At 33.5% G+C, this 26,216-nt stretch overlaps 1 protein-coding gene across 5 annotated transcripts in view; it reads left to right on the top strand.

Annotated features, from left to right (window-relative positions):
• Window positions 1–26,216, top strand: part of ARHGAP32 (Rho GTPase activating protein 32) — a 279,471-nt gene that overhangs the window by 111,490 nt on the left and 141,765 nt on the right. For 4 of the 5 annotated variants that reach the window (XM_073239491.1, XM_073239489.1, XM_037000879.2 and 1 more), the window contains 3 exons: window positions 19,892–19,983; window positions 20,510–20,551; window positions 20,902–20,986. In XM_073239491.1, the coding sequence (XP_073095592.1) occupies window positions 19,892–19,983; window positions 20,510–20,551; window positions 20,902–20,986 (219 nt within the window). The remainder of the gene's footprint in view (window positions 1–19,891; window positions 19,984–20,509; window positions 20,552–20,901; window positions 20,987–26,216) is intronic. The other variant, XM_037000880.2, reaches the window with a different exon arrangement.

Raw genomic sequence — 26,216 nt, forward strand, 5'->3', positions numbered from 1 at the left:
TGTGTTCTCTTCTCCTGCAAGATGCTTTCCCTGCAAGAGCTACAAGCCTGACTTGCTTTCTTCCCTCAGGTCTCTGCAGATGTTACAGTTAAGTGCTGTCTTCACTCAACCATTTTAAGAGTAAATAATCCTGCCCTCCTCTGTCTTTTGTACTCTGCTTTAATTTTCTCCATATGACTTGCAAACACTGAAAATTTCTATGATTATTGTCTTTTCCATTAGATTTGTAATCTCCTTGAGAATAAGGACTGTGTTATTTTTGATTACTGTGCTATTACCTATGCCTGGGATAGTAAATTCTCAGTAAATATTTTTTGAGTGGAATGAAATTTTTATTCTCTGGACATATGGAACCACTGTTTTTCCTTGAAAATGTCCTGAATTTTCCTGCTTCTTTATCTCATTTGTTGGATGTTAAAATGATTTTTTTTTTTACTTTTTTCTGCTCTTTCTTTTTTTTTCTTTTTTCTTGACTCCTGTCTTTTCTTTATTTTTTTAAAACAATGAAACCATTGGTACATTTTTCTTACATTGTACATTTGTATAGTTTTCAAAAGTACCCTTTGTATTTGGATCAGTTCCCTCCTCTATTGACTACTTTCCACAGGTGAATGAGGATTGATAAAACCTGAATAATCTTGAGGGAGAGGTAGTTTTAGAAGAGGTGTGTGTTTTGTTTATGGCTTCTTTGATTGACAGTTGTGCACTCTATAGGGCACTTAAATGGGTTCCTTTTACTCATCAAGCTATAAAAACCTTTGCAGTTTGAATACAAGAAATAAAAAGTCTCCTGACAGGTCAAAAACTAGAGACAGGGATATCTCTGCAATGAAAGGGTTTATTGAGCCTTCCCCGGTGCTAGCCAAAAAAAGGACTGAGTTCTGGGACAGGAAGTTTCTGCTTCACCAGTAGCAAGGCTAGTTAACAGACACAACTGGTCTGTCAGACTCTAGAAACGGGGGGCATTTATAAGGGGTGTCAAGGAAAGAAAGTTTTAAAAATTCACATTGGCTACAGATAAGAAAGGCAGGTTAATCTGAAGTGGGGAAAGTCCTGGAATAGGTGGTTTAGAGAAAAGATAAGAGAAATCCATAGAGAAAGCTCGTGGATTGGTTGTTGATGATGGCCATACACTGGTCATGCAAAGGGGGATACAGTGGTTCTGGGGACATTCTAAATGACTGTAGAAATGACTTGAACCAGGAACATGTAGTTTCTGGTTAGCGGTGGCCCTAGGCTATGGACCTTCCCCTGTCTCCCTTCCCCATCCTCTGGTCCTATCTCACTTAATTTTAGGACATCTCAGAATTTTTCATTATCACTTCTTAAATGAGAATCCTTTAGCTCTTTTCTTACTGTGTGATACTTAACTTTTTATTTTTGATGGATGGGTGAATTTTAGTTTTAATTTAGAGAAACTGATGTTGCTTGTCATTTCACAGATTTTAAAAGCTGAACGTTTTATTTATTATTGTGAATAATCACAAACGCAGTCATTGATTAATATGCAAAGCCCAGGTTTTGAACTTCTGCCAGTATATTCAGAGCTCTTTAATGAACAACTCCAAACCAACCCTATTCCATGGTGCATCCTTCTGAGGCTGAAGATTGTGGGAATTCTTTGGCATGAATCAAGTGATGTTTGTTATTGAAGATATTTAATGTATTACTAAGAATCCAGGGATATATATTAGGTTGAATTGTATGAAGTTGTTAATTTCATAGGTAAAAAGGGCTGAAAATTGGCAGTTCCATAGGATAAGCCTAAAATCTTTTACAACTGTTGATCTGATCTTAAACCCAGTGTTTATTTGTTAATTGCTAAACTGAAACTACATTCCAATATTGTGCTACTTAAGGCTTTACATGATCTGGATGTTTCTTTTACTGATAGAATTTGTTATATAGCTTGTCAAAAAATTGTTTTAAACTTAAGGAAAATTCAAGGAGAAAAGTACATAAAACATGTGCATTTAAAGGAATAATGATTCTTAACAGATCTCAACTGGAGTGTCATTGGTAATCTAGAATCTTGCTACTTCCTAAAAGAAGTTTTCTAATTAAGTGTCTCCCTTATTTGTGGGCCTTTCTTCTATCCTTTGTCTGTTTATAGCCTGTCTTTTTCCAGAAAGAGTTTACATTTTATATTTTTATAATATATATTTAAATATTTCATGCAAATTTTGTTAGTAGATCTGGTTTACAAAATTCAAATATAGAAATAGACCAGTATCATTTTCTAGCATCACTGAAGGCTAGCAACAATTTACCTGAATAAATACCTATAAAAATAATAGTATATGGTTTTTAGATTTTCCTAAGAACCTTTATATAAAATGTCTGACAAAATTATGTATAAAATTGGAACCCTCAATTTTTAGCAAATTAAATACCTGCTGAACAAGTAAGATTATCTTTAATGACCAAGACAAATGGGAGTGAGATGAAGGAAAGGATGAATCTCCATTATAGAAAGGTATACATTTCAGAATATTGAAAAGTTTTGTGAATGTTTCAGTGTGTTAATTTTTAAGTTGATTAACCAACCATTGACTGGTAAAGAATTTGTGATTATTATACTAATGATACTAGCTAATAGTTATTCCTAAATTATTTTAAACATTTCCTCTGAATAATTTTTCCCTGCTCTTAATTGGTTCTCTCTGAAGAGGTATTATTTTATAATAGAGGTGAGTTTTAAGGTAAACTCCTTTGTTTCAGAGGAACTAGTTCTATCATCAGTTTCAGAAATTATGGTCTTTTTGCTTTAGTACTCCCACCCTGTATTGTTCCAAGACAGAACAGGAAATTAAATGGGAATAACTATATAGTTTACTCCTGGGGCTTATTTGATGGCTATTTGTGTGCTTTGTGAACTACCCACGTACTTAAATCTAACCGCTCGCTTCTTTGACTTGTATGTCTGTTTTTTAGCACTTGCTCATTGGAAATTCTGGATAACACATTGGAGGAAATAAATGAAGAAAATTGTTATGTAACCTGTTTTTAGCATTATGGATGTTTTGTTGTATCAAAATTCTTTTGAAAATATTCACACAGATAACTCAGTTAATTAAATATTTTTGTGACATTCTTTAAGGATCATTTTAGTGATACTCTCCTTCAACATAGCATATTATAGATTTAATAAATACAGCTTTTCTGTGCTACTGAGGTGATGATCATTAGATTTTCCCCCATTATTTCTTGTTCCCTTGTAAGAAAAGGACAATATTTAGACCAATTAAAATTTAAAAGTTCCTATAACATGTTTCATTTCAGAGATTTGTAGCATGTGTTTCCTATTGCTAAACTCGTTGAGTATGGAAACTGGAAGTCCTGTTTGCCTTTCTTGACCTAACAAAATTTGTATTCAACGCCTGTTTTCTCAGCTGATATGTACGTGTATGTGCATATGCACAGAACTTCCTTGACTTGCAGTGGGGTCATGCCCAGATAAACTCATCGTAGGTTGAAAAAATATTGTAAGTTGAAATGCTTTCAATACATCTAATCTGCTGAACACTATAGCATAGCCTAGCCTAACTTAAGCATACCCGGAACAATTATATTAGTTTACAACTGGGCAAAATCATCTAATGCAAAGCTTATTTTGTAATGAAGTGTTGAATATTTCATGCAGTTGATTGAATATTGTACTGAGGCTTGCTGCCCTGCTCAGCATCACAAGAGAGGATCATACCACATGTTGTTAGCTAACGAAAGGTCAAAATTTGAAGTATTGTTTCTACTGAATTCATATCCTTCCCAAATATGTTGCAAAATTGAAAATCATTAGATACTATTATGGGAGGGACTGTATGTATATTTATGTACAGACCTAGCAGCATAGAGATATTTCCTATTTTCTCCTGTTTAAGAGGCCAAAGATACTTTCTTTCAGTACTGTATTTTTTTAACATTTAATTAAATTAATTAATTAATTTTTATTTTGGTATCATTAATATACAATTACATGAGCAACATTGTGGTTACTAGATTCCCCCCATTATTAAGTCCCCACCACATACCCCATTACAGTCACTGTCCGTCAGTGTAGTAAGATGCTATAGAATCACTACTTGTCTTCTCTGTGCTATACTGCCTTCCTTGTGCCCCCTGCTATGTTATGTGTGCTAATCGTAATGCCCCTTATTCCCCTTCTCCCTCCCCCAGTTGCTTTCCCTTTGGCAATTGTTAGTCCATTCTTGGATTCTGTGAGTCTGCTGCTGTTTTGTTCCTTCAGTTTTTGCTTTGTTCTTACGCTCCACAGATGAGTGTATTTCACTGAGCATAATACCTTCTAGCCCCATCCATGTTGTTGCAAATGGTAGAATTTGTTTTCTTCTTATGGCTGAATAATACTCCATTGTGTATATGTACCACATCTTCTTTATCCATTCATCTATTGGTGGACAGTTAGGTTGCTTCCATTTCTTGACTATTGTAAATAGTGCTGCGATAAACATAGGGGTGCATATGTCTTTTTGAGACCTGGAAACTGCATTCTTATGGTAAATTCCTAGGAGTGGAATTCCTGAGTCAAATGGTATTTCTATTTTGAGCTTTTTGAGGAATCTCCATACTGCTTTCCACAGTGGTTGAACCAGTTTACATTCCCACCAGCAGTGTAGGAGGGTTCCCCTTTCTCTGCATCCTTGCCAGCATTTGTTGTTCCTATTCTTTTCTGTGTTGGCCATCCTAACTGGCATGAGGTGATATCTCATTGTAGTTTTAATTTGCATTTTCCTGATAATTAACAATGTGGAGCATCTTTTCATGTGCCTGTTGGCCATCTGAATTTCTTCTTTGTAGAAGTGTCTGTTCATATCCTCTGCCCAATTTTTAATAGGGTTATTCACTTTTTTGGATATTGAGGCATATGAGTTCTTTATATATTTTGGATGTTAACCCCTTGTCAGATACGTCATTTATAAATACATTTTCCCATACTGTAGGATGCCTTTTTGTTCTGCTGATAGTGTCCTTTGCTGTACAGAAGCTTTTTAGCATGATGCAGTCCCATGTGTTTATTTTTGATTGTATTTCTCTTGCCTGAGGAGATGTATTCAGGAAAAAGTTGCTCATGTTTATATTCAAGAGATTTTTGCCTATGTTTTCTTCTAAGAGTTTTATGGTTTCATGACTTACATTCAGTTATTTGATCTATTTTGAGTTTACTTTTGTGTATTGGGTCAGATAATAATCCAGTTTCATTCTCTTACATGTAGCTAGCTGTCCAGTTTTGCCCCTTCAGTATTGTATTTTAAGTGGAAATGTTATTTTTCATCATCACTATCAACAAATATCATTTATAACCTAAGTCTAAAGCTGTGGTACCACCCTCAAATTCTTAGTACAAACAATAGAAAGAATATTATAAATAAGATTTGAGTCTGTTAAAGGAAAGAATAAAATGGCAGAAGGTCATTATTTTTCCTACTTATTTTCAGATGCCCTTTAATAGCATCATATGTAAAGGTATTGATCCAAATTTCCTTTCTCTATATATGTTTATTGGGTTTTTTTGTTCCTTGAAGAACAGTACATTCCTGGGCACCTTGATAGTGATATATTCTTACATAGACTGCACTTTGATGTTGTTTGTGAATGGTTATTCTGTGATGTTATTGTTATTTTCTATAAAATTTCAGATATATTTTTATTGTTCGTAAGTATTAACTACTCATTTTGATTAGTTTGCCTTTATAGACACTACAGATTTAGAATTACAGTCTTGTTTATTCAGTTATCATATATATATAGACATGTATTTATATATATATATGGATGTTATTTGGCTACTGTGCCTTTTCAAAATATGATTGCATTTTATATAAAATAACCTGTATTTTAAATGACATACTATATATGTGTATGTTATATCTTCATTGTTTAGCAATGAATGTCATGGATCTTGGCCTAGGACTTCCTGCCCTTTTACTTTGTTCTTTATTGTATGAGACTAATCCCAGTGAACTACATTTCCTGGGCTTCCTTGCCAGCAGACTTTTGGTTAGGTCTGGCAAATGGGAGGTGCTATTAGAAGACTGCAGGCCAGGAAAGGGGGAGAGACAGGTTATTTCTCCCTCTGTTTTTTGGCTTTGAGAGGCATCTGCACTTTGGTTTTAGCTTCTACTAAAATAACTCATAATTTGGCTTACTGATTGACAGAAAGTCCATTTTATTACCATTACACAGGTGTATCCCATTATAACTGTGCTTTTATTCTTGTTCTTGTCTAAATTGACAATAGAAATGAGTGCCTGGTTTTATCTATTGGAGTTACATAGAGTATCTACTGTCATTTATTTATGACAGGTTGTTACACTGTAGATAATGATTGCTATAAAGGTAGGTAATATGCAGAAGTAGAAGTTAGCTAGTTTTCTCTTTCTTTCTCTTACTAAAGCCTTCCTCCTTTATAAAAACAAAACGTGCTTGTATAGAAAATGCAGAGAAGTGAAAAAAATAAAAGAGATTCACCCATAATCCCATTTGTCACAGGACTGAGACTATTTGGTATATTTCTTCCATGACTTGTTGTGGAGCAGATAGTTTTTAATTTAACATCCACATAAACATGATTGTCTTATACAAATTTCTCCAGAATTGTTAGTTTCAAAGACTGTTGCCTTGTTGATATGTTTCCCTTTCCCATAATGTCTGGGAATATTATTTTATAATTGTAAATCTTATACAATTTTATATCCCCTTTTCCTACATTTCAGGTGAGCAGTCTACCTCATGATTATATTATTGCTAGTATTATCTACCTCATGGTATAGTGAAGAGAGGATGGAATATCCCTGTTGTACATTAGGGGAGGTGTCATGTCAAGGAATTGGCTGGTACACTGGAAGAGAATACCTGGAAAAGACTGACTGGTGGACATAGTGGGAACACCTGCAAGGGGAAATCAAAAACATTGCCATGGACAGGAAAGGAATTAAATTTTCCTCCTTTTAGGAAAAAAGAATGAGGGTCTTGAGAGCTGCAAGATAGGATATGGAACAGATTATGTGCACATTGAAATCCTGGGTCTCAAGGGAGAAAGGAGAGATGGCTGTTGCATTGAGTCAGATCTGTGTACCTCCCACCAGTTACCTACCCCACCTGCAGAATTTGCACATTCTTCCAGGGCTTGCCTTCCCATGAGCAGCATCCTCTTGCAAGGACTGCTTCAGCAGGAGTCTTGTGGGGGAGTGCAGGAGTCTGTGCATTCAGCAGAGTTCTGGGAGTGCTGGAAGGCAGGAGCTTCTGAGGCTTTGCATCACAGGCCTGGGAAAAGAGTTTTAATTGCAGAAGAGGTAAAGGAGCCCTGAAAGCCGGTCACTCAGGAATTTCAAGGTCTTAAATGTCCACATTGTTAGTGTTATTTTCTATTGCTGTGTAAGAAATTATCACTAATTTAGGGGCTTAAAACAATATGCATTTATTATCTTACAGTTGTATAGGTCAGAAGGCTAGGCAAGCATAATCAGGTTCTCTGCTTAGGGTTTTCTAAGGCCGAAATCAAGGTAGGGCCAGACTGCGCTCTTACTGAAGACTGTGCAGAATCTGTATTTTACCTTGCCCAGACTTCGGTCTGAATCTAGTTCCTAGATCTGAGGTCCCTGCTGCTATCAGTGGGGGCAGTTTTTGCCTCCTGGAGTCCACCTCCATTCTGAAAGCTGGCAGCAACACCTCCAGTCCTGCTCATGTCTTGCTACCAGTCAGAGAAAACTCTGTTTTTGAAGTGCTCAGGTGAATAGATTAGGCCCACCCAGATTATTTTAATATTTCAAAATCAACTGACCTGCAATTTTACTCACATCCACAAAAATCTCTTCCCAGCATTACCTCGGTTACTGTTTGGTTGAATAACCAGGTGGGCATCTTTGTGGGGGCTGGGAGCAGGCACTGTCTTTAGAATTTTGCTTACCTCAGTGTTATATAGTTTTTCTTTTATTTTTACTTCATAATATGTTTAGCATATGTGATAATATTAGTTGATGAAAATTACACATATTCCAGAAAATTTAAAACCATTGATACTCCATCAAACTGATATCCTGGGAGAAATTTATGTATGCAGTGTGGTATAATTGGTGTTAAATGAAAACTCTTAATTAACAAATTTAATGACTACCCAGTACCCTATAATTTAGACTGTATTATTGATGTTTCATTAATTAGTAGGATCTTGAGTTTGTTTTATATTTTTTGCTTTGATGATTATCTTTATGATCAAGTTTGCCTTTTTTTTACTATTATCTTATGGGGAACTGCTTATCTAAAAAGTATGAAGATTTCACATTACTTGTCAAAAGGGTTCTGTTAATTGATATTCTAAGAAGTAATGTTTAATGTCTTTTCCCATATCTTTTCAGTCTTAAAAATTTTTAGTCTTTCATATTTGGATAGGAACAAAACTGTTAGTTACTGTTGTAATTTTTCATTTAAAAAATTCGATTGTCTTTGAACCTTTTTCTTCCATATACCTATATTAGGTGCAGTAGGTTTTATGATTAAAAACTCAATTTAACTTAAATACTGAAGCTAACAGAATATAGCAGGTGCTGCTTCTTTCTTAGTTCTTATCTCTTTGCAGTGAAATGGCTGGATGAGATTTCTTTCAGCTCTGTGATTTTATGTTGAACACCTTCCCATAACCTACTCTTTCCTTAGTTAAACATCTGTAATCTCCGTTAGCATTCTGTTGATAACTGTTGAGATGGACTTTATAGTCTTTTGGAGAAGATAGTCATGAACATAGATAATACAAAAGAGGTGGGCATTGTGGTGGGGCTGATACAGAGGTAGCCAGCTTTATGGTTCTGCATCAGAGCACAGTGTGTTACACTACTGATAACCCTGTAAGGTATCCAGTCATCAGTAGAGCTTTACTTGGATTTGGGATCAAGAAAATAGGCATTTAAAAGATTCTTTAAAGATCTGTACCAGGGGTAGGAATGGTAGTTTCTCTGGGTTAGGGAGCAGTGAAGCAGAAAGAATAAAACATTGCCATTTCCTGTTTTTACAAGTTTTCAGTATCAAATTGTGTTTTGCTGAAATGGATGAACTGTTCCCTGTGTGGTTTAAACTGGTTCAGATTATGGGGAAACAAATACTTTCCTTGTTATAGATGCCATATTTTTTTCAGACTGCATTAGCTTTTTACCAATGAGGGTATACTTTTGCTTTATATTTAGCTTGTGGTAAACTATGAGCCTTAGATCTTGTTATAGGAATTCTTGTCAAAGTGTGCTCCCACCATAGTTATATAATTGAATTTTGAATATGAATTCAGGGATTTAATTTTTTTCTTGGTGAACTTCATAATCATTTTAGTTTGTCTTGGCAGCCTGTTAAAATTTCTTTGAATTCTGTCATTCAGAGTATTAATAACCTTTCAGTTTTCTTCTATCTATAAATTTGATAAATGTTATATATAAATATATCATATAAAGTTTTATAAAAACTTTGAGAAATTTGCAAATAAAAGACCTTCTGATCTCTGTCTCCTTCCTGTTGCATAGTAATTTGCAGTGTAATTCACATTTAACATTCATGAGCATTTAGCTCCAACTTTGTCTAATTGTTTTAATCTTGACATTCCACTTAAAAATCCTATGCATGGGTATATCACAGAAAACTCAGCTATATGTCTTACTGTAATCAGGTTTCAGTATACCTTCTGCATTGGTGTGTTCCATCATTCTAAAAGCCTTACTTAATACCAACTCCCACCCCTGGAAAAGAAAATGAGTGTTTCTATTTAATTTCTTTGATTTCTATTTGTATCTCTTACAGTGAAAACCTTAGTTTTTAATGTCATTAACAGTTACTTGTTTGCTTTAATCTACTCTTAATAGTTTCAAAGTAATAATGCAGATACTACTGAAAACATTTTATTTCCTTTCATCTCTAGATTATATCCTACTTTGGGATCTATTACTTTATATTACTGTCATTGGTAGTAATTCCTTATGTGCTTAAGCCTCCAACTTAAAATGATTAGGTTCATTTGTTTAATCTGGCTTTTGACTTCAAGAGATTGCCCTTTTTTCCCAGTTAAATTTAATTTGGTTTTACAAATATTTAAAACATTTACGTGCCTCAAAAATCTGAACTACAAACAAGGCATTCAGAAAAATCCAGCTTCTGTCCCTATTGTTTGTTCTCCCATAGGCAAACAGTTTAATTAGTTTTTAGTTTATCCTTTCTCATTTATTAAGTATAAGAAAATACACATAGTATTTTTATATTTACCCTCTTTTTGGTTACAGGATTGCCTGTTCTTATACCATGCCTTTTCCCCCTCACTGTATGCACATCACTTCATAGCAATAGATTGAAATCTCCCTCATACCTTTAATAACTATTGCATCTTGAGGCTGCAATATTGTTTATTCAGCCATTCCCTTACTGATGGACACCTAAGTTGTTTTCACCCTTTATATGCTACAGATAGTCCTGTAAAGAATAACCTTATATATAGGGCACTTTGTACTTTTGCCAGTATATGAAGAAAATGGGTAAAATTCCACATTATTTTGGTAACTTGAAAGAGCAGAGATAAATATGTCCTCAGTTTACTATTCTCAACTAGAAGTCTTACTATATATTATTATCATGAATGGGTGTTTAGTTTTATCAGGTAATTTTTCTGCTCTTTCTACAACAATCTAATGCTTTTTCCACATTAATTTTAATTGTAATTAAATTGTAATTAAGATTGGATTATAATAATAGATTTCTCTTGTTATGCCATCCTTGCATTCCTGGGATAAAGTAAATTTAGTTATGTATTTAAAAAAATTAATGCGGTGATGGATTTGCTTCTCTTTTTTTTTTCTCTTTGAGGTAGTATATTTTATTTTTATAAAATGAATATGTAGTATGATGAATTTTAACAGTGAATTTTAGGATAATCACAGAGTTGTGCAATCACTACAGTCAATTTTAGAATATTTTTATCACCTCAAAAAGAAATCCCCACACCAATTAGCAGTCATTCCCCCCTTTCTCGATCTCCCTTAGCCATGAATCTACTTTCCACTTGCCTGTTCTATAAATTTTGTAATAATTCCTTTTTTTTTGGTATCATTAATATACAATTACATGAAGAACATTATGTTTACTAGGCTCCCCCCTTCACCAAGTCTCTCCCTCATAACCCTTCATAGTCACTGTCCATCAGTGTAGTAAGATGCTGTAAAATCACTACTTGTCTTCTCTGTGTTGCACAGCCCTCCCTGTGCCCCCCCCACACACTATACATGCTAATTGTAATGCCCCCTTTCTTTTTCCCTGCCGTTGTCCCTCCCTTCCCACCCATCCTCCCCAGTCCCTTTCCCTCTGGTAACTATTAGTCCATTCTTGGGTTCTGTGATTCTGCTGTTGTTCTGTTCCTTCAGTTTTCCTTTATTCTTATACTCCACATATGAGTGAAATCATTTGGTACTTGTCTTTCTCCGCCTGGCTTATTTCACTGAGCATAATACCCTCTAGCTCCATCCATGTTGCAAATGGTAGGATCTGTTTTTTTCTTTTATGGCTGAGTAATATTCCATTGTGTATATGTACCACATCTTCTTTATCCATTCATCTACTGATGGACACTTAGGTCGCTTCCATTTCTTGGCTATTGTAAATAGTGATTTGCTTCTCTTTTAATTAGCATATCAAATAAATCAAAATACTAATTTGTTTTCAGATGTTAAACCAATCCTGCATTCTTGGAATACTCTACCTAGTCATGGTGTTTTATCTTTTTTTTTTATATATATCTGGTTTCTTTTTCCTAACTTTTTATATTCTTTTTCAAGTTGTTGTTTTGCACTTCAAGTGGAATGTAGAAACATTGTCACCATGTAGGTCCCTTTATTTTTCCCTTTATATTATAGTTTTATAAGTATTACATCTGCATTCACCAAACAGTGTTATAAGTTTTGCTTTAAGGTGACATATATTCTAAAGAATTTAAAAGGAGGTTAATGATCTGTTACATTTACTTAATTATGTATCACTTCCACTCTTCTTTCATACCAGAAGGTCCAGGTTGTACTCTGGTATCATTTTTCTTCTATGTGAAGAACTTTCTTCAGCATTTCTTTTAGGGCCCATCTATTGGTGACATATTCTCTTAACTTTCTTTAATTTATATATGTTCTTATTTTTTTGTTATTTCTGAAGGATATTATCACTTCATGTAGTTTTCTGTGCTGAGAGTTCTTTGAGCATTTTGTGAATGTTGTTCCACTGTTTTATGGTTTGTAATGAGAAATCCAATCATTTAAATCCTTATTATCTTATAAATATGTACCTTTTTTTTCCAGCTGTTCCCAAGATATTTCTTTTACATTTTGTTTTCAGCAGTTGATTATGATGATTTTATTTGTGGTTGTGTTTTATATTAGTCTTTTATTTTTGCTGAGCTTTTGAATCTGAAAATATATAATATAGATCTATTAATAAATTTGTAATTTTTCAGGAATTTAAGGAATCATTTCTTCAAATAGGTTTTTTTCTTGTGCCAGAATGTTTCTTCTCCATGAATGTCTATGGGTGTGTTCATGTTTTTCAATCTTTTTAAAAATCTTAACTATCTTTTCTTCAGATTGAGTAATTTCTTTTTTGTCCATTGTCAGGTTCATTAACTCTTTTCCTCTGTGCTCTCCATTCTGCTGAACCAATCCAATATTTTTTATTTCAGGTACTACGTATTTTTCAGTTTGAAATTTTCGTTTTTTTTAATAGTTCATTTTTCATCAAGGAATCTTTCTTTCCACTGGTTCAGTAGCTGATGCAGCATGCTTATAAAGCATGTATCTGTTTTAAAGTCTTTATTAAGTCCATTATCTGCTTCACTTCGTATTTGTCATTTCTTGATTGTCTTTTCTTTGGAAATTGCTCATATTTTACTGGCTTTTTGTACATCTGGTAATTCTGGATTGTGTCATAGACATTTTGAATATTATGTTGTAAGACTGACTACTATTAAAATTCTTCCGAGAATGTTCCTGTTTTCTCTTACCAGGCATCAGTCACCCTGGTTGGGTTCAGATGGAAATTTCTGTCTGGACTTCTTTAGGTGGTGGTTTCAACATCAGTTCAATTTTATAACCTTTGCTTTACTCTTATCTTTGTTGAGGATTTTCCACATACTGTCTGCTTGCGAAGGTTGTTTCTCCTGTTTTCTCTGGCTGGAAGGATGGAGTCCTCCTTGAGTACCTGTTGTACTGCATGTAGTTCTTCCTGATGTTCTGCTGTCAGATCTTAGTAGTGAGAAGAAAAAAAGAAATAGAAAAATAATAAGAATTATCCCTATAATCTCTACATAACTGGGTCATTTTTTATTGTCTCTCTATTCAGAAGAATGGGTTTTCACCCAGGATCCTATTTGCCCATGCTACCTGTCAGATGTTGCTCCCTGGTCTGTCCTTGGGCTGGGTTGGAAGAGAAAAAAGAGAAAAAACCACTTTCGCCACATTCAAGGGCATTTTTTAAGTCCTCTGGTTAGAAAATTGGGCTTCCCTAGGAGTTTTCCTGACCATGCTTGTCTCTCTGTTCCTGATTCAGCTTGTCCTTGGGTCAATTCCAGGAGGTAATGGAGGTAAAAAACCAGGAAGCATGTGATCACCGTATTAGCCATTCTTCAAGTTTTGCCTTTGCTCCCCAGTACACCTGCTCTTAAATTTTTTAGAGTTCTCAGTGCATGTTTTTATTTTATTTCATTTTGTTTTCTGTAGAGTTTTTATTGTAAATAGTGGAAGAGACTGGAAGTCTTACGTTCTTGAAATGCATTTCACCAAATATGGGATTCTGTATTGACAGTTGTTTCAAAAGCAATTGAAAGAACTCAGTCTAGGTGTTCTGCCTTTCTCATTATTCTTATAAATGTAATGTGTATCCTTTTTTTCCCCCTGGATGCTGATAAGATTTTTTTCTTTATCAGTGGTTTTCAGCCATCTCACTATGATAATGCCTGGTCTGATATTTCTAAGTATCATACTTCAGATTTACTGAGTTTTCTGGATTAATGTATTTATAATTTCATGAAATTTAGAAGTTTTTTATCCATTATTTTTTCAAATGTTTTCTCCATTCCTCTTTTCCTTCTTAATCATCCTACCCACCTTCCTGGGATTTTCCTTTCATTTTTCTTGCCTTCAGTTACACATATGTTAAAAGGCTTGATACTATTCCACATGGCATTGAGACTTTTCTTCTGGCTTTTTCTTTCCCATACACACAAAAGCTAAAACTAAAAAAGGATTTTTAAAAAAGTAATTTTTCTTGCTACTTCTTCAATTCCACTGGGCTTTTCTTCTGCCCGGTCTGCTACAGGCATACCTCAAAAATATTTATTTTTTGGAAGACTATTCTTTTCTCATTCCTCATTGTTTTCACAGTTATAACTATTCCAGATGAAAAACCACCTTACGTTCCATAATATTTTTTCTGTTAATTTTTAACTGAAGTTTAATGTACACATAGCTTCTTTCACATACTCTAGGTACAGATTGTTTAGGGTGCTAGTAAATACCTTTTTATCAAGCATTATATTCCATTGCATAAATATACCATAACTTATTCAGTCATTCACCTGTTCATGTGTATTTGTGTTGTTTCCATTTTCTTGTGATTATAAATAAAGCTCCTATGAACATTTATGTATATGTCTTTTGGTGTACATATGGAGTAGTTTTCTTAGGGTCTGCATTTGGTAGTGTAGTTGCAGGATCATGAGATAGTTGGATGTTTAGTTTAGTAGGAATTACCAAACAGATTTCCAAAGTATTTACACCATTTTACACTATGAGCAGCAATATATGAGTTTCATTTCTCCATATTTTTGCCAACATTTTTTAATTTGGAGAGTCTCAGTGTTCCATTATGCATATTTTGCATTTCCTTGATGAGTAATGGCATTAAGCATCTACAGTTATCAGGCACTTGGTATTCTGTTTTGTGAAGTACTTGTTCAAATTTTTGGCATTTTAAAAATTGGGCTGTCAGTTTTTATTTTATTATAAATATAGAGTTCTTCATATACTCTGGGTATGGCTTGCTTGTTTTGATTTATTAATTTTTTTCTTATGAGTAGTCCTTTTATTTAAGGCATCTTTACCATAAATTCATTCTTCTGTGTTAATTTTAAGAAACTATCAATTTTCACATTGAATGAATTCCACCTTGAATGACTTATTTTGTCTATTGTTTAAGAGGCTGGTTCAAGGTTTATTCCTATTTTGCATACTTAAAGACACCAGTCTTATCTATTGATAGTACTATTCTTTTGAAATTCATTGATACCTTTGTCATAGTCAAATTTTATTGCATGTGAATGGGCTTTTTCTGGACTTCCTATTATGTTTCAATATTTTTCATCCTAATTCTAGTGCTACTAAGTCTTAAATTACTATTGCTCTATAGTAAGTCTTAAAATCAGAGGATAAAGGCCTAGACCTTCCAGGTTTATAATTTTAATGGCAACCTATTAAATATCTTGATATATGTCTGTCAAATATTATTCACTTTAACTTAAGAAATGTTCTTTTCTCTAAAAAATCTAAAATGTGTGCAATATAAGAATAAAGTTTATTATATACAAACTAATACAAATACAGATACCTTAAAATGTGAAATTTTGTTAGACTCTTTAATGTATTTAATTTTTAAAAATGGAGCATGAGATTGACAAAGGTAAAGATGGTAACACTGTGAGGTTGTGAGAAAATAGATACTCATATACATGGCTGGTAGCAGTGTAAATTGAATCAACCTTTCTGGAGGATTATTTAGCAATGTACAGCAAAATAGTATAGTGTGAGAAACACGCTCACTGGTCCAAATTCAATAAGTGGACATGGAGACAAAGAGAACAGCGGAGCGAGGCTTTAATGATGGTCTTGCAAGATGCGGTGTCTGGGGAGTTTGGCCCCAATAATTTATCTCCTAGTGTGCGAGTCCCTCCCCTGGTTCCTCATTGGCTGAGTACTACAGGGTTCACATTCTTTCCCGGAGGTCGCCTAAGCCAGTTATATCTTTCCCTTACATTTGTCTTAATCTTATTGGTAGGTTTAAAAAACTCAAACAGGTACAGCCAAGCCCTTATCAATACCCCCACCCCCATCCCCACCCCCACCCTCAGCCCAAGCAGCTTCCTCCAAGTGGCCCTTTGTTAATACCTTACTGTTAAAATGTTTAAACATCCTAGTGGGAATAAACCACATTTAGGTTTTATACTCTTTCCTAACATATAGTAAGAGTGAAATATTTTCAGTCTTAAAAATAGTTATTAAAATGAGGAATTTTATTTTGTTAACTATAGACTTTTGTAGATACAGGTTTAAGAGCGAGGAATTAAAAAGTGAGAGATAAAGTCTTGATTTGTTTCTCTAATATAGTTAACATACCAAATATCTATAAGCACTTTCCTTGAATGATACTAAAGTTTAGTGTTATAATGGGATTTGGGGATGTCAGATATTAATAAAATATGTACACATATTATTCCATTGGCTCTTGCTCAAGGAAGTTATCCTCTTGATAAATGGAAAAGACTGATTAGAGAACAAGATAAGACAATTTGCAATAAAATATGAATAAAAATTTAATATGCTCCAACTTGCTGTATAGAAGATGAGTCCTATGGAAGATTCGTAAAAGAAAATATCAACATTTGGCTAAGTCATGGGGATGGGTTTAATGGAGTAGGTAGATTTTAACTGCATTTGGAAGGTTAGGCTAATACATTAATTTATTAATTCCCTTAAGCTTTTTGTAACACATCCTTTGTGTTTGCAATTCGAAGATTAATGAAACTGACTAACCTTTTAGGAAGTCAGATTATGCTACAGATAATACATAGAGTTTAAATGTAAATGATATGTGTTTTTATGAACACTGTCCCATTGTCTTCTGTGGTCTCTCTAATTTTCTATTGATGAGTGGTGCTGTTTTTGTGAAGTTAATATAAATTTTATTTTGAAAGTATAGTTAAATGATAATTATAACATGAATAAATTGGGAAAATTATTTATTTTCTATCAGTGAATATTACTTAAAATTTTCTAAAGGAATCAGAGTAACAATAAAATGACTGAAGCTCCATGCTTTCAGTAGAAATTTAAGGAAATTAATTTTATTAAAAAAAATATGCAGGTGGAAATGTTAGTTCACTAGCCAACAGAGTAGTAGTAATCTATTTTCCTTTTAGTTCTTTTTTCTGAATCTTAAAAGAACAATTCATACCACTTTTTATGTTAAAAGTGTATTGTATTTATTCATTCACGAGAATATACTGAGTGGCTAGAATGTGCTTGGGACTTTTCTGGACTATAGGAAAACATTGCTGGATGAAACATACATGGTTAGAGGTTTGCTGAGCTATTGGTTCAAAAATGTTTAAACTTCTAAGGCTTCTTGAACCATTGTTTGGTTCATTTGCCTATTTATTACCATGTTTTTCTTTTTAGGCAGAGGTTTCCTGACAGGCCCCTTTAGATAGCCAAAGATATCTTCGGGACATGTTTCTGCCCACTGTCCCTTACTTTGTTGTTGCCCAGGTGTGTGGTCCATGTTTCATCCTCAGATGGACTTTATTTGATGCAGGTTTACTCATTTTCTCCTTTGGTGTATGTCAGGGATGATGGCCTTTCTAGCACAGAGAGCTGGTTTCAAAGGCAGTTAATATTTTAATTTTCAGGCTAGCAGATCATCACTGTTTACTGGCTGGGTCCATTTTACCCTTCTTTACTCTCTTATATTTTTAATTCAATTTATAAAAAATTTATAGAGTAAGTATTGAAAAACCACTTTATTAGAAATGTTAATGATCCAGGTTGTTGAAAAATGTTGTGTGATAAAGTCCTTTTAGCTGAATGACTGACTGGAGAAAGAATACCAACATATTGTTCACTTGTAATTAAGTTATACAGTATTCATCTAGGATATTGCCATCCATCCGAGATGTCATTTATATGATCAATTCACCACTGTGATTAGAATTCGGAGTGCTACTGTGTTTGTGTGTTCACCCTTTGATGTATCTAATAATTGTTTTCTCCTCTTCTATTATGGATGGAAAATGAAAAATATGGAATTTCACATATATACAATGAAAGTGAAATCCTGACTACAAAGATGGTCTCTCCAAACTTTGTAAATACCTTCTTGAAAGATAATGTGCTGTTTTGGGCAATGCATTCCTAAAAATGGGATGATGACTTACTTTACTATTGCATCAACATAGTGTGTCAGCAGTTGAAAAATTTCAATAGCTGCCTGTTTTTTCAAATAAAGTTTTGTTGGAACATCTCCATGTTCAGTCATTCACACATGGCTGCTTTTGTGCCATAGTAACAGAGTTGAGTATGGCAGAAACAGTGTGGACCACAGGCCAAAAAAATTTACCATTTGGCCCTTTAAGAAAAAGTTTGCCAACTCCTGATTTAGATAATTTCCTCATTTTCCTTTTAAAAAATGTATTTTTTTAGTCTTTTCTCTATCATGGTTGGGAATAATTGATTAATGATGTGAATACTGATGAAATAATACCTACGATTATGAAATAACTATGTTTTTTAAGTTAGAGGAAAAGCAAGACTGAGATCCTATGTTAGACTTATAAAAAGGATCCAGTGGATCCATATGATAATTGCAAGGTTGAATGAGTTCTATTTCATTACCAAAGAATATAGTGAATTTTCTTTTATTCTTTGGAGTACCTCTCAGAAGGAATGAAAGAACTTCTAAGAATGACCATGAAATATCTATCAATCCTTATAAATAGTTAAACAGTAAATTCAACTATTATTAACTGTAGTTAAGTTTAACCATGCTAAGGATAAAACCCTAAAAAATAAAAGTTGGGTATAGTGGACCCTGATGATATATATTGTACAATATATTTGATATACAGCTCTATGTTAGTTTCAGGTGTACAACATAATGATTTGATATTTACATCCATTGCAAAGCGATCACCACAATAGTCTAACATCCATAACCATACAGAGTCACACTTTTTTTCTTGTGATGGAACTTTTAATATTTACTCTCTTAGCAACTTTCAAATATGCAGTACAGTATTGTTAACTGTAATCACCATATTGTAGGTTACATCCCCATGCCTTAATTTATTTTATAGCTGGAGCATTTGTACCTTTTGGTCCCCTTCACCCATTTTGCCCCTGCAACCACCAATCTGTTTACTGTGTTTTATGTGCTTGGTTTTTTAGGTTTTTTTTTGTTTTGCTTTTTACATTCCACATACAAATGAGATAATATGGTACTCTACATTTTTCTGTTACAAATCAGATAATATGGTATAAATTTGCTTTGTAAAACAGATATTTGCATTTGCTGCTTACTTTGTCCAGAGTGTGAAGAACCTTTTGATTTTTTTCAGTTTCTCTTTTTAAAATGATGCCGTTGAATGTGTCACCAGAGTTAAAAAATGACTGTTAAAAAAGCTGTGGCAGACCATGAAGTAACTTGGACCAAGTATTACATAGATGTCACTTTAAAGTTTTAGTGTAAGAATTGCATGTTGTAATCCCTTAATTATGTTCATATTACCTTTTTAACGTTTATTAATCATAGTAACCAGGGTTATTTTTTTCTACCAACTTCTCGAGGAAGATTTTAGTTTGAGCTGAGACACAATTCATCTGTTCGAAATTTGATTATAAGAGCATGAAAATCCTTATTCTCATTGAAAAGTTTTCCTTTTTCAGTAAAGTTCAATATTTAAATTAGGTAAGAGATTATTACATCAGTAAATAGTACTGTTGGTGCAGCAACATGGTCAGCAGAACTGAACTATTAAACTAGTATCTGCTTTTTAAACATATGTGTACCAGAGGAATATATCACAGATCTTTTTTTTTTTTTTAAGGCAAGAGGAGCAGATGTTCCAGAGATTCCTGGAGACCTTAGTCTTAAGACATGTGGCAGTACAGCCAGTATGAAGGTTAAACATGTGAAAAAGTAAGTATAATTTTAGAGTGGGTTTAAAAAAATTCCTATAGATGGAAATTAATACTTCAGTTAATGTGGAAACTTTGATTTAGATATCTTACTATGTAAACTCTTACTGTACATATATTAAATTATACTATTAAACCTTAAATTGACTCAACAATTAATGCAATAGGTCTAAAGATTACCTACTTTTAATTTTGTTTTTGCAAAAACTTTATGTCATTGTCTATTAGGTAGCTTTGTTCAACAGGAACAATCCAAGTTGTCTTTCTCAGTACCTTTAATACATGCTCTTATTCATTTAGAAAAACAAACTTTGCTATATGAGTTAGGAGATTGCTATTATCTCAGCTTGTCTATGACGAAGCCTGAAATGGATGCCAGTATTTGACTCCTAAGTGCAATATCTGAAGGGTATACATTTCTGTTTTAAACAGAAAAACCATATTTTCACTTGGTAGGGGGCTAGTTAGCTATGTTTTTATTGCAAGTAGAGAAAAGACAAGTATAAAAATGTTCATTCTGCATCCAGACCCACCAATCCAGGAATGATGGGCTGTGACAACATTCACAGGTAAACTCTGGCTTTGTATTTTGTGGTGGGAATGCTGCTTCTGGTTAGAAGCTGGCTGTTCACAGTTTCATAGCATTCACTGAAAGCATAAATTTTCTATGGACTTGGGTCAAGATTAAGAATGTATAGTGATGCTTTTTAATTTTTTTTGACCTGTGCACTAAATGTAATTTGCATTTGATTCAGTGTATTTCTAGAAAGATCTGTGTGGATATATGTGTGCTCATGCGCATGTGCTTATTAAATAGTTGTGCTTGCATGAGCTCTTAAACCCATTTTATTTTCTCCTAGCTTAGTAATTTTGAGTATTCCAGTATCTTGTATCTCACTTATTAATTCATGGTCTTCAGGTTACCCTTCACTAAGGGTCACTTCCCGAAGATGGCTGAATGTGCACATTTCCATTATGAGAACGTTGAATTTGGCAGCATACAGGTATATTTTAAATATTTCCTATACACCAAATTAAGATATTCTGTATCTGTCTGTATCTATGTTGATGTCTCTATCAATATCTATATATCTTATCTGTATCTGTGGCTGTATCTATCTGACAGTTGACACTTGAAAGTAGTTTTTTCTATTGATGTCTTATTGATATAAAAACTTTATTCTCTTCTATTCACTGTTGCTTGATGAGTGATGACTCCTATTTCAAGGTGAAATAGTGTAGTAGATTGGTGTAAATCTCAGAATTTCCATCAGTGTCATAGAGTTTGCCACTGTTTTATAGCATGAACTATTCTAGTTGTTACCTGACTTGTGTTGGGTCATAGTAATGATGGATATATCAGTCAGAGTGAGGTAAAGTAGGGGTTGGGGGGAGAAGTGCTAATGGACTTCTTTTTCTTATTGTGAAGTATATCGTGTGTGTATAAATAGATATGTATATAAAACTTGCATGTATACATACACACTATACACATAAATGCATACATTTTAAAGCCCAGGTTAAGAGATAGAGATTTCCTGTGTCCCCTTCCTATGTTGTATTTGTCTTCTCTGCCCCAGAGGTTATTTATAACCAGATTTTTATAATATTTGTTACCTTACATTTTAAATATTTTTACTGTCTGTATGCATCCCCAATAATTATGATAATCAGGTTTGCCTGTTTTTGAACTTTACATATAAAATGAGATATGCTTGTATTTGGCTTTTCAAAGTTTGAATATAATGTGTCTTGCTATGGGTCTCTTTGAGTTCATCTTACTTGGGGTTTGTTGAACTTCTTGGGTGTTTATATTCATGTCTTTAGTCAAATTTGGGATGTTTTCAGCCATTATTTCTTTAAATATTCTCTCTGACCCTTTGTCTCTCTGTTCTCATTCTGAGACTCCCACTGTGTGTGTTGGATGGCATCCCCTAGTCCCCTTAGGTTCTGTCCACTTTTCTTCCCTTTTTTTCTTTCTGTTGTTCAGACATAGTTTCTGTTATCATATCTTCAAGTTTGCTGATTCTTTCTTCTGTCTGATCAAATTTGCCCTTAATTCCCTCCTGTGAAAATGTCATTGTAGTTATTGTACTTTCAGGTGTATAATTTTTTAGATTCCATATCTCTTTGTTAATATTTCCATTTTGTTCAAACGTCATTTTCTTGACTTTCTCCACATATTCCTTTAGTTTTTGGGTATCTTTAAGACAGCTATTTTAAGTTCTTTTTCTAGTAGATCCACCGTCACGTCTTTTTAGGAAGAGCTACTGTTACTTTTTTCCTTTGAATGGGCCATACTTTCCTGTTTCTTTGTATGTCTTAAAGTTTTTTGTTGATTCAAGTTGGTCATTTGAATGTAATAATATGGTAATTCTGGAAATCTCTTCTCTTTCCATAAGACATAGTGTGCTGGCACAGTTACCTCTGCCATTCCTCTAGTGTACAGATTCCTTTCTCAGGACCTTTGGACTTCCTGTTCCTCTGCTTGGAAAGCTTTTCTCCCTGCTATCCACATAACCTGCTGTCTTACCTTTGTAATCACTTGCTCAAGTATATATTCTCAGACAGTGTACTTTCCCTGCCCAAGATTGCAGCTTCTGGTCATCAACCTTTCTCATCTCTCTCCCATTAATTTATGTTTATCCATAGCACCACCATCTGGCATCCTGATTATTTTATTATTATTTATTCTATTTTTTTCATCTCATCATCTAGAGCAGTGCCTGACATAGTCACTCACTGAATATTTGTTGAATGAATGGATGAATGAATTTATATTTGAAGGAGAATTAAAATTTTCTTTAAACATGCTTTTCTAATGTTTTTTTTACCACTTAAGTTTTCTTATATGAAAGAATTTATGTTCCTTATGGGTGTGTGTATGTATATGTGTGAGTGTATATACACACGTATGTTGTATAACATCAAATATAATGGATGACAAAAATACAAATACAAATTAAAATTCCCTGTGTACTCTATCTTGTTAACTATGTGTCTAGAATTTTTCTATGTTTATAATATAGAGCAGTATCTCTAGACAGAAATCTAGCCATAAACATATGTCTTAGCTATCTGTAACCCTTAAAAAATAAAGACAAAATTCTGTACATTCTTCTTGAAAGTTGCTTTTTTACTTGAAAGTGTATCTTAATTTTTTTTTATTTCAGTAATTTGGATTTACCTCATTTTTTTCACAGCTGCATAGTATTTTATTTTATTATTATAATGCCATAATTTATTTAATCAGTTCCCCATTGATCCATAGTCACGGTTGTATTGATGTGAATATATTCATTAAATAAAGTCCTGTACGAGGATTTGTTGGCCATAGGGTGTATACATTGAAAATGTTGACATTGTTGCTAAGTTTATTTTTTTTTAAGAAAGCCAATTTACTCAGTGGTTAATGGTAGTATCTTTTCCTCACAATGACAAGCATCATTAGTCTTTTTATTGTTTGCCCATACAATATGTAAAATTTGACATCTTCTTACTGTAATTTGTATTTAGTTATGAGTGAAGTTGTACATTATTTTACACTTCTAGATCATTTGTATTTCTCTTTCTGTAAATTGCCTGTTACATCCCTTTTCTGTTTTTTTAAAAATTATTTTTCTATTGATTTTCTCTATCTTCTTAATTGTATTCTGGCACCAAGTGAGTCTGGACACAGATACACATGTTTATAATCACACTTAACATGTGTGACAAAGGTTTGCATTTTTGGATCTGTGAGAGAAGGTGGTACATGTTGGTCGTTAACCATATATTTGGAAAAAGATGAGCTGAATGTGTGCTCTGCAAAGGCCTTATGAGTTAGGTTCTCTAATCCCCCATTTAGAGACGGATATTTGATAAGTGAGGTGATTTGCCAAGACTCACAGATAGTAAATAGTAGAGCCAAGGTTTGCAACCAGGCAGTTTGCTGCCAACGACCCACCAGTTTCTGATGATACTCTTCTAGTCACCTGTGTGTTGTATCATGTCTAATTATCTGTGCAGTTATTTTACATCCATCCTTCTTTTCTATTATTTTCCTTTAGCTTAAACCTTCATTACCTCTGGTTGTGGCTCTACCATAGTTTTGACATATGCCTCTGTTTCAATAACTTGACTTCAAATACAGCTCCAGTAATATTACCCTCTGTGCAAAACATTCTTGGCCTTCTATTGCTTGTTAAATGAAGTCTTCACATTCAGGATCTTGCATATATGCTTCTAACACACCTTTCCTGCTTTTTATTTGCTATTCTTCTATCAAACTTAACTATTTATTTACTAAATAAGTCACAGTCTTTTCCTAACCTTTCTTCCTGTCATATTCAAGAATTCTGCATATCTTTCAAGGCATGGATAAGATCTTAACCAACTTCTATCTCCAATCCTTGGCAGATGAGTTGGTTTCTGAATTAAATGGATTTTTTTATGTTGATGTAATTCACAAAAAATTCACATAAAACTCATAATATAAAATTAATATTTTTTATTAAGGTAAATTCACCTTATTTAGGTGAATTAAGAATTCACCAACTTACCCATTTTAAAATGTAAATTTCAGTGGCTTTTAGCACACTCATCTATCACTGCTATTGATGTGCAACCATCACTGTTGAGTTCCAGTGTGTTTTATTATCCCCAAAAGAAATTTCATAGTGTAATATTTTCAAGATTCATCCATGTTGTAGCATTTATCAGTACTTCATTCTTTTTGTGGCTGAATAATATTCCACTGTAGGGCTGTATCACATACTGTTAACCATTCTTCAGTTCATGGGCATTTGAGTTTTTTCCACTTTTTGGTTGTTATGAGTAATGCTACTATAAACAATCATGTATGCTTTTTTGTGTGAACATATGCTTTCAGTTCTCTTGGGCATGTCTTTTTTAATTTAGCTACCCTAAATTATAATTAGATTATGTATGATTAGATTAGATGGACCTATGCTTGTTGTCTATTTCTGTTTGGAGAAATGTCTATTCAAGTTTGTATTTTAACTGGGTTGTCTTTTTGTTGTTGAGTTATAAGAACTCTTTATTATTTTAAATACTAGATTTTTATCAGATATATAATATTTTCTCACATTCTGGGGGTTGTCTTTTTACTTTGTTCATAGTGTGCTTTGAAGCACAGAAGTTTGTAATTTTGATGAAATCTAATTTACCTGCTTTCTTCTATGGTTGCCTATGTTTTTGGTGTCATATCTAAGAAACCATTGTCTAAATCAGGATTATTATGAAGATACATCTTGTGGTTCCCTTTAAGAGTTTCATGGTTTTGGCACTTATATTTAAGTCTTTGATCTATCTTAAGTTAGTTTCTGTATATAGTGTGATGTAGGGAGTAAAAATTCATTCTTCTGGATGTAGATATTCAGTTTTCTCAGCACCATTAATTGGAAAGACTATTTTTTCTCCCTTGGATGGTCCTAGCACTCCTGTTGAAAATCTGCTGGCTATACGTGTTGGAGTTTATTTATGGATTCTCAATTCTGTTCCTTTCATCCTTATGTGTTCTGTGCCAGTACTGAACTATTTTGATTACTGTAACTTTGAAAAGTGTTTTAAAATTGAGAATTTTGAGTCTTCTTAGTTCTTCTTTTTCAAGACTGTTTTGGTTATTCTGCATCCCTTGCATTTCCATTAGGATTAGCTTGTCTGTTTCTATAAAAAAGGCAATTGAAATTTTTATGGGAATTATAATTATGTTGATTCAATTTGCAGAATATTTCCATCTTAATAATTAAATCTGCCAGTCCTTCAACATGAGATGTGTTTCCATATTCTTTAATTTTTTCAACAATGTTTTGTAGCTTTCAGCATACAAGTGTTGCATTTTTGTTTAAATTTATTCTGAAGTATTTTATTCCTTTTGATGCTGTTATAAGCATTGTGTTTTTGTGTCATTCACCATCTCCCACTTTGATTTACTTTTATTTATTCTGTAGTATTCCTGAGCACTTACAAACTCTTTGTGTGGGTAAGTCTTATATTTTGCTTATGCAGAACTCAGCACAGTCTTTTCAGTAGTAGGTGCTCAGGAGTACTTTTGAACAGAAGATACATCAGGACGTTTCTTGTTTGATATGTTGGGGAGTCCTTCATTTAATGAACAATTTTTGTGCATTGACTGTGTTCCAGGTAACATAGTATATCTTGGAAATATAAGAAAAAATAAGACCAAATTATTCTTTCCCTTGAGTTGTTCATATTAAATGTGGGAGACTAAAA

This window comes from Manis javanica, chromosome 6 (assembly GCF_040802235.1).
Source record: "Manis javanica isolate MJ-LG chromosome 6, MJ_LKY, whole genome shotgun sequence".
Classification (NCBI taxonomy): domain Eukaryota; kingdom Metazoa; phylum Chordata; class Mammalia; order Pholidota; family Manidae; genus Manis; species Manis javanica.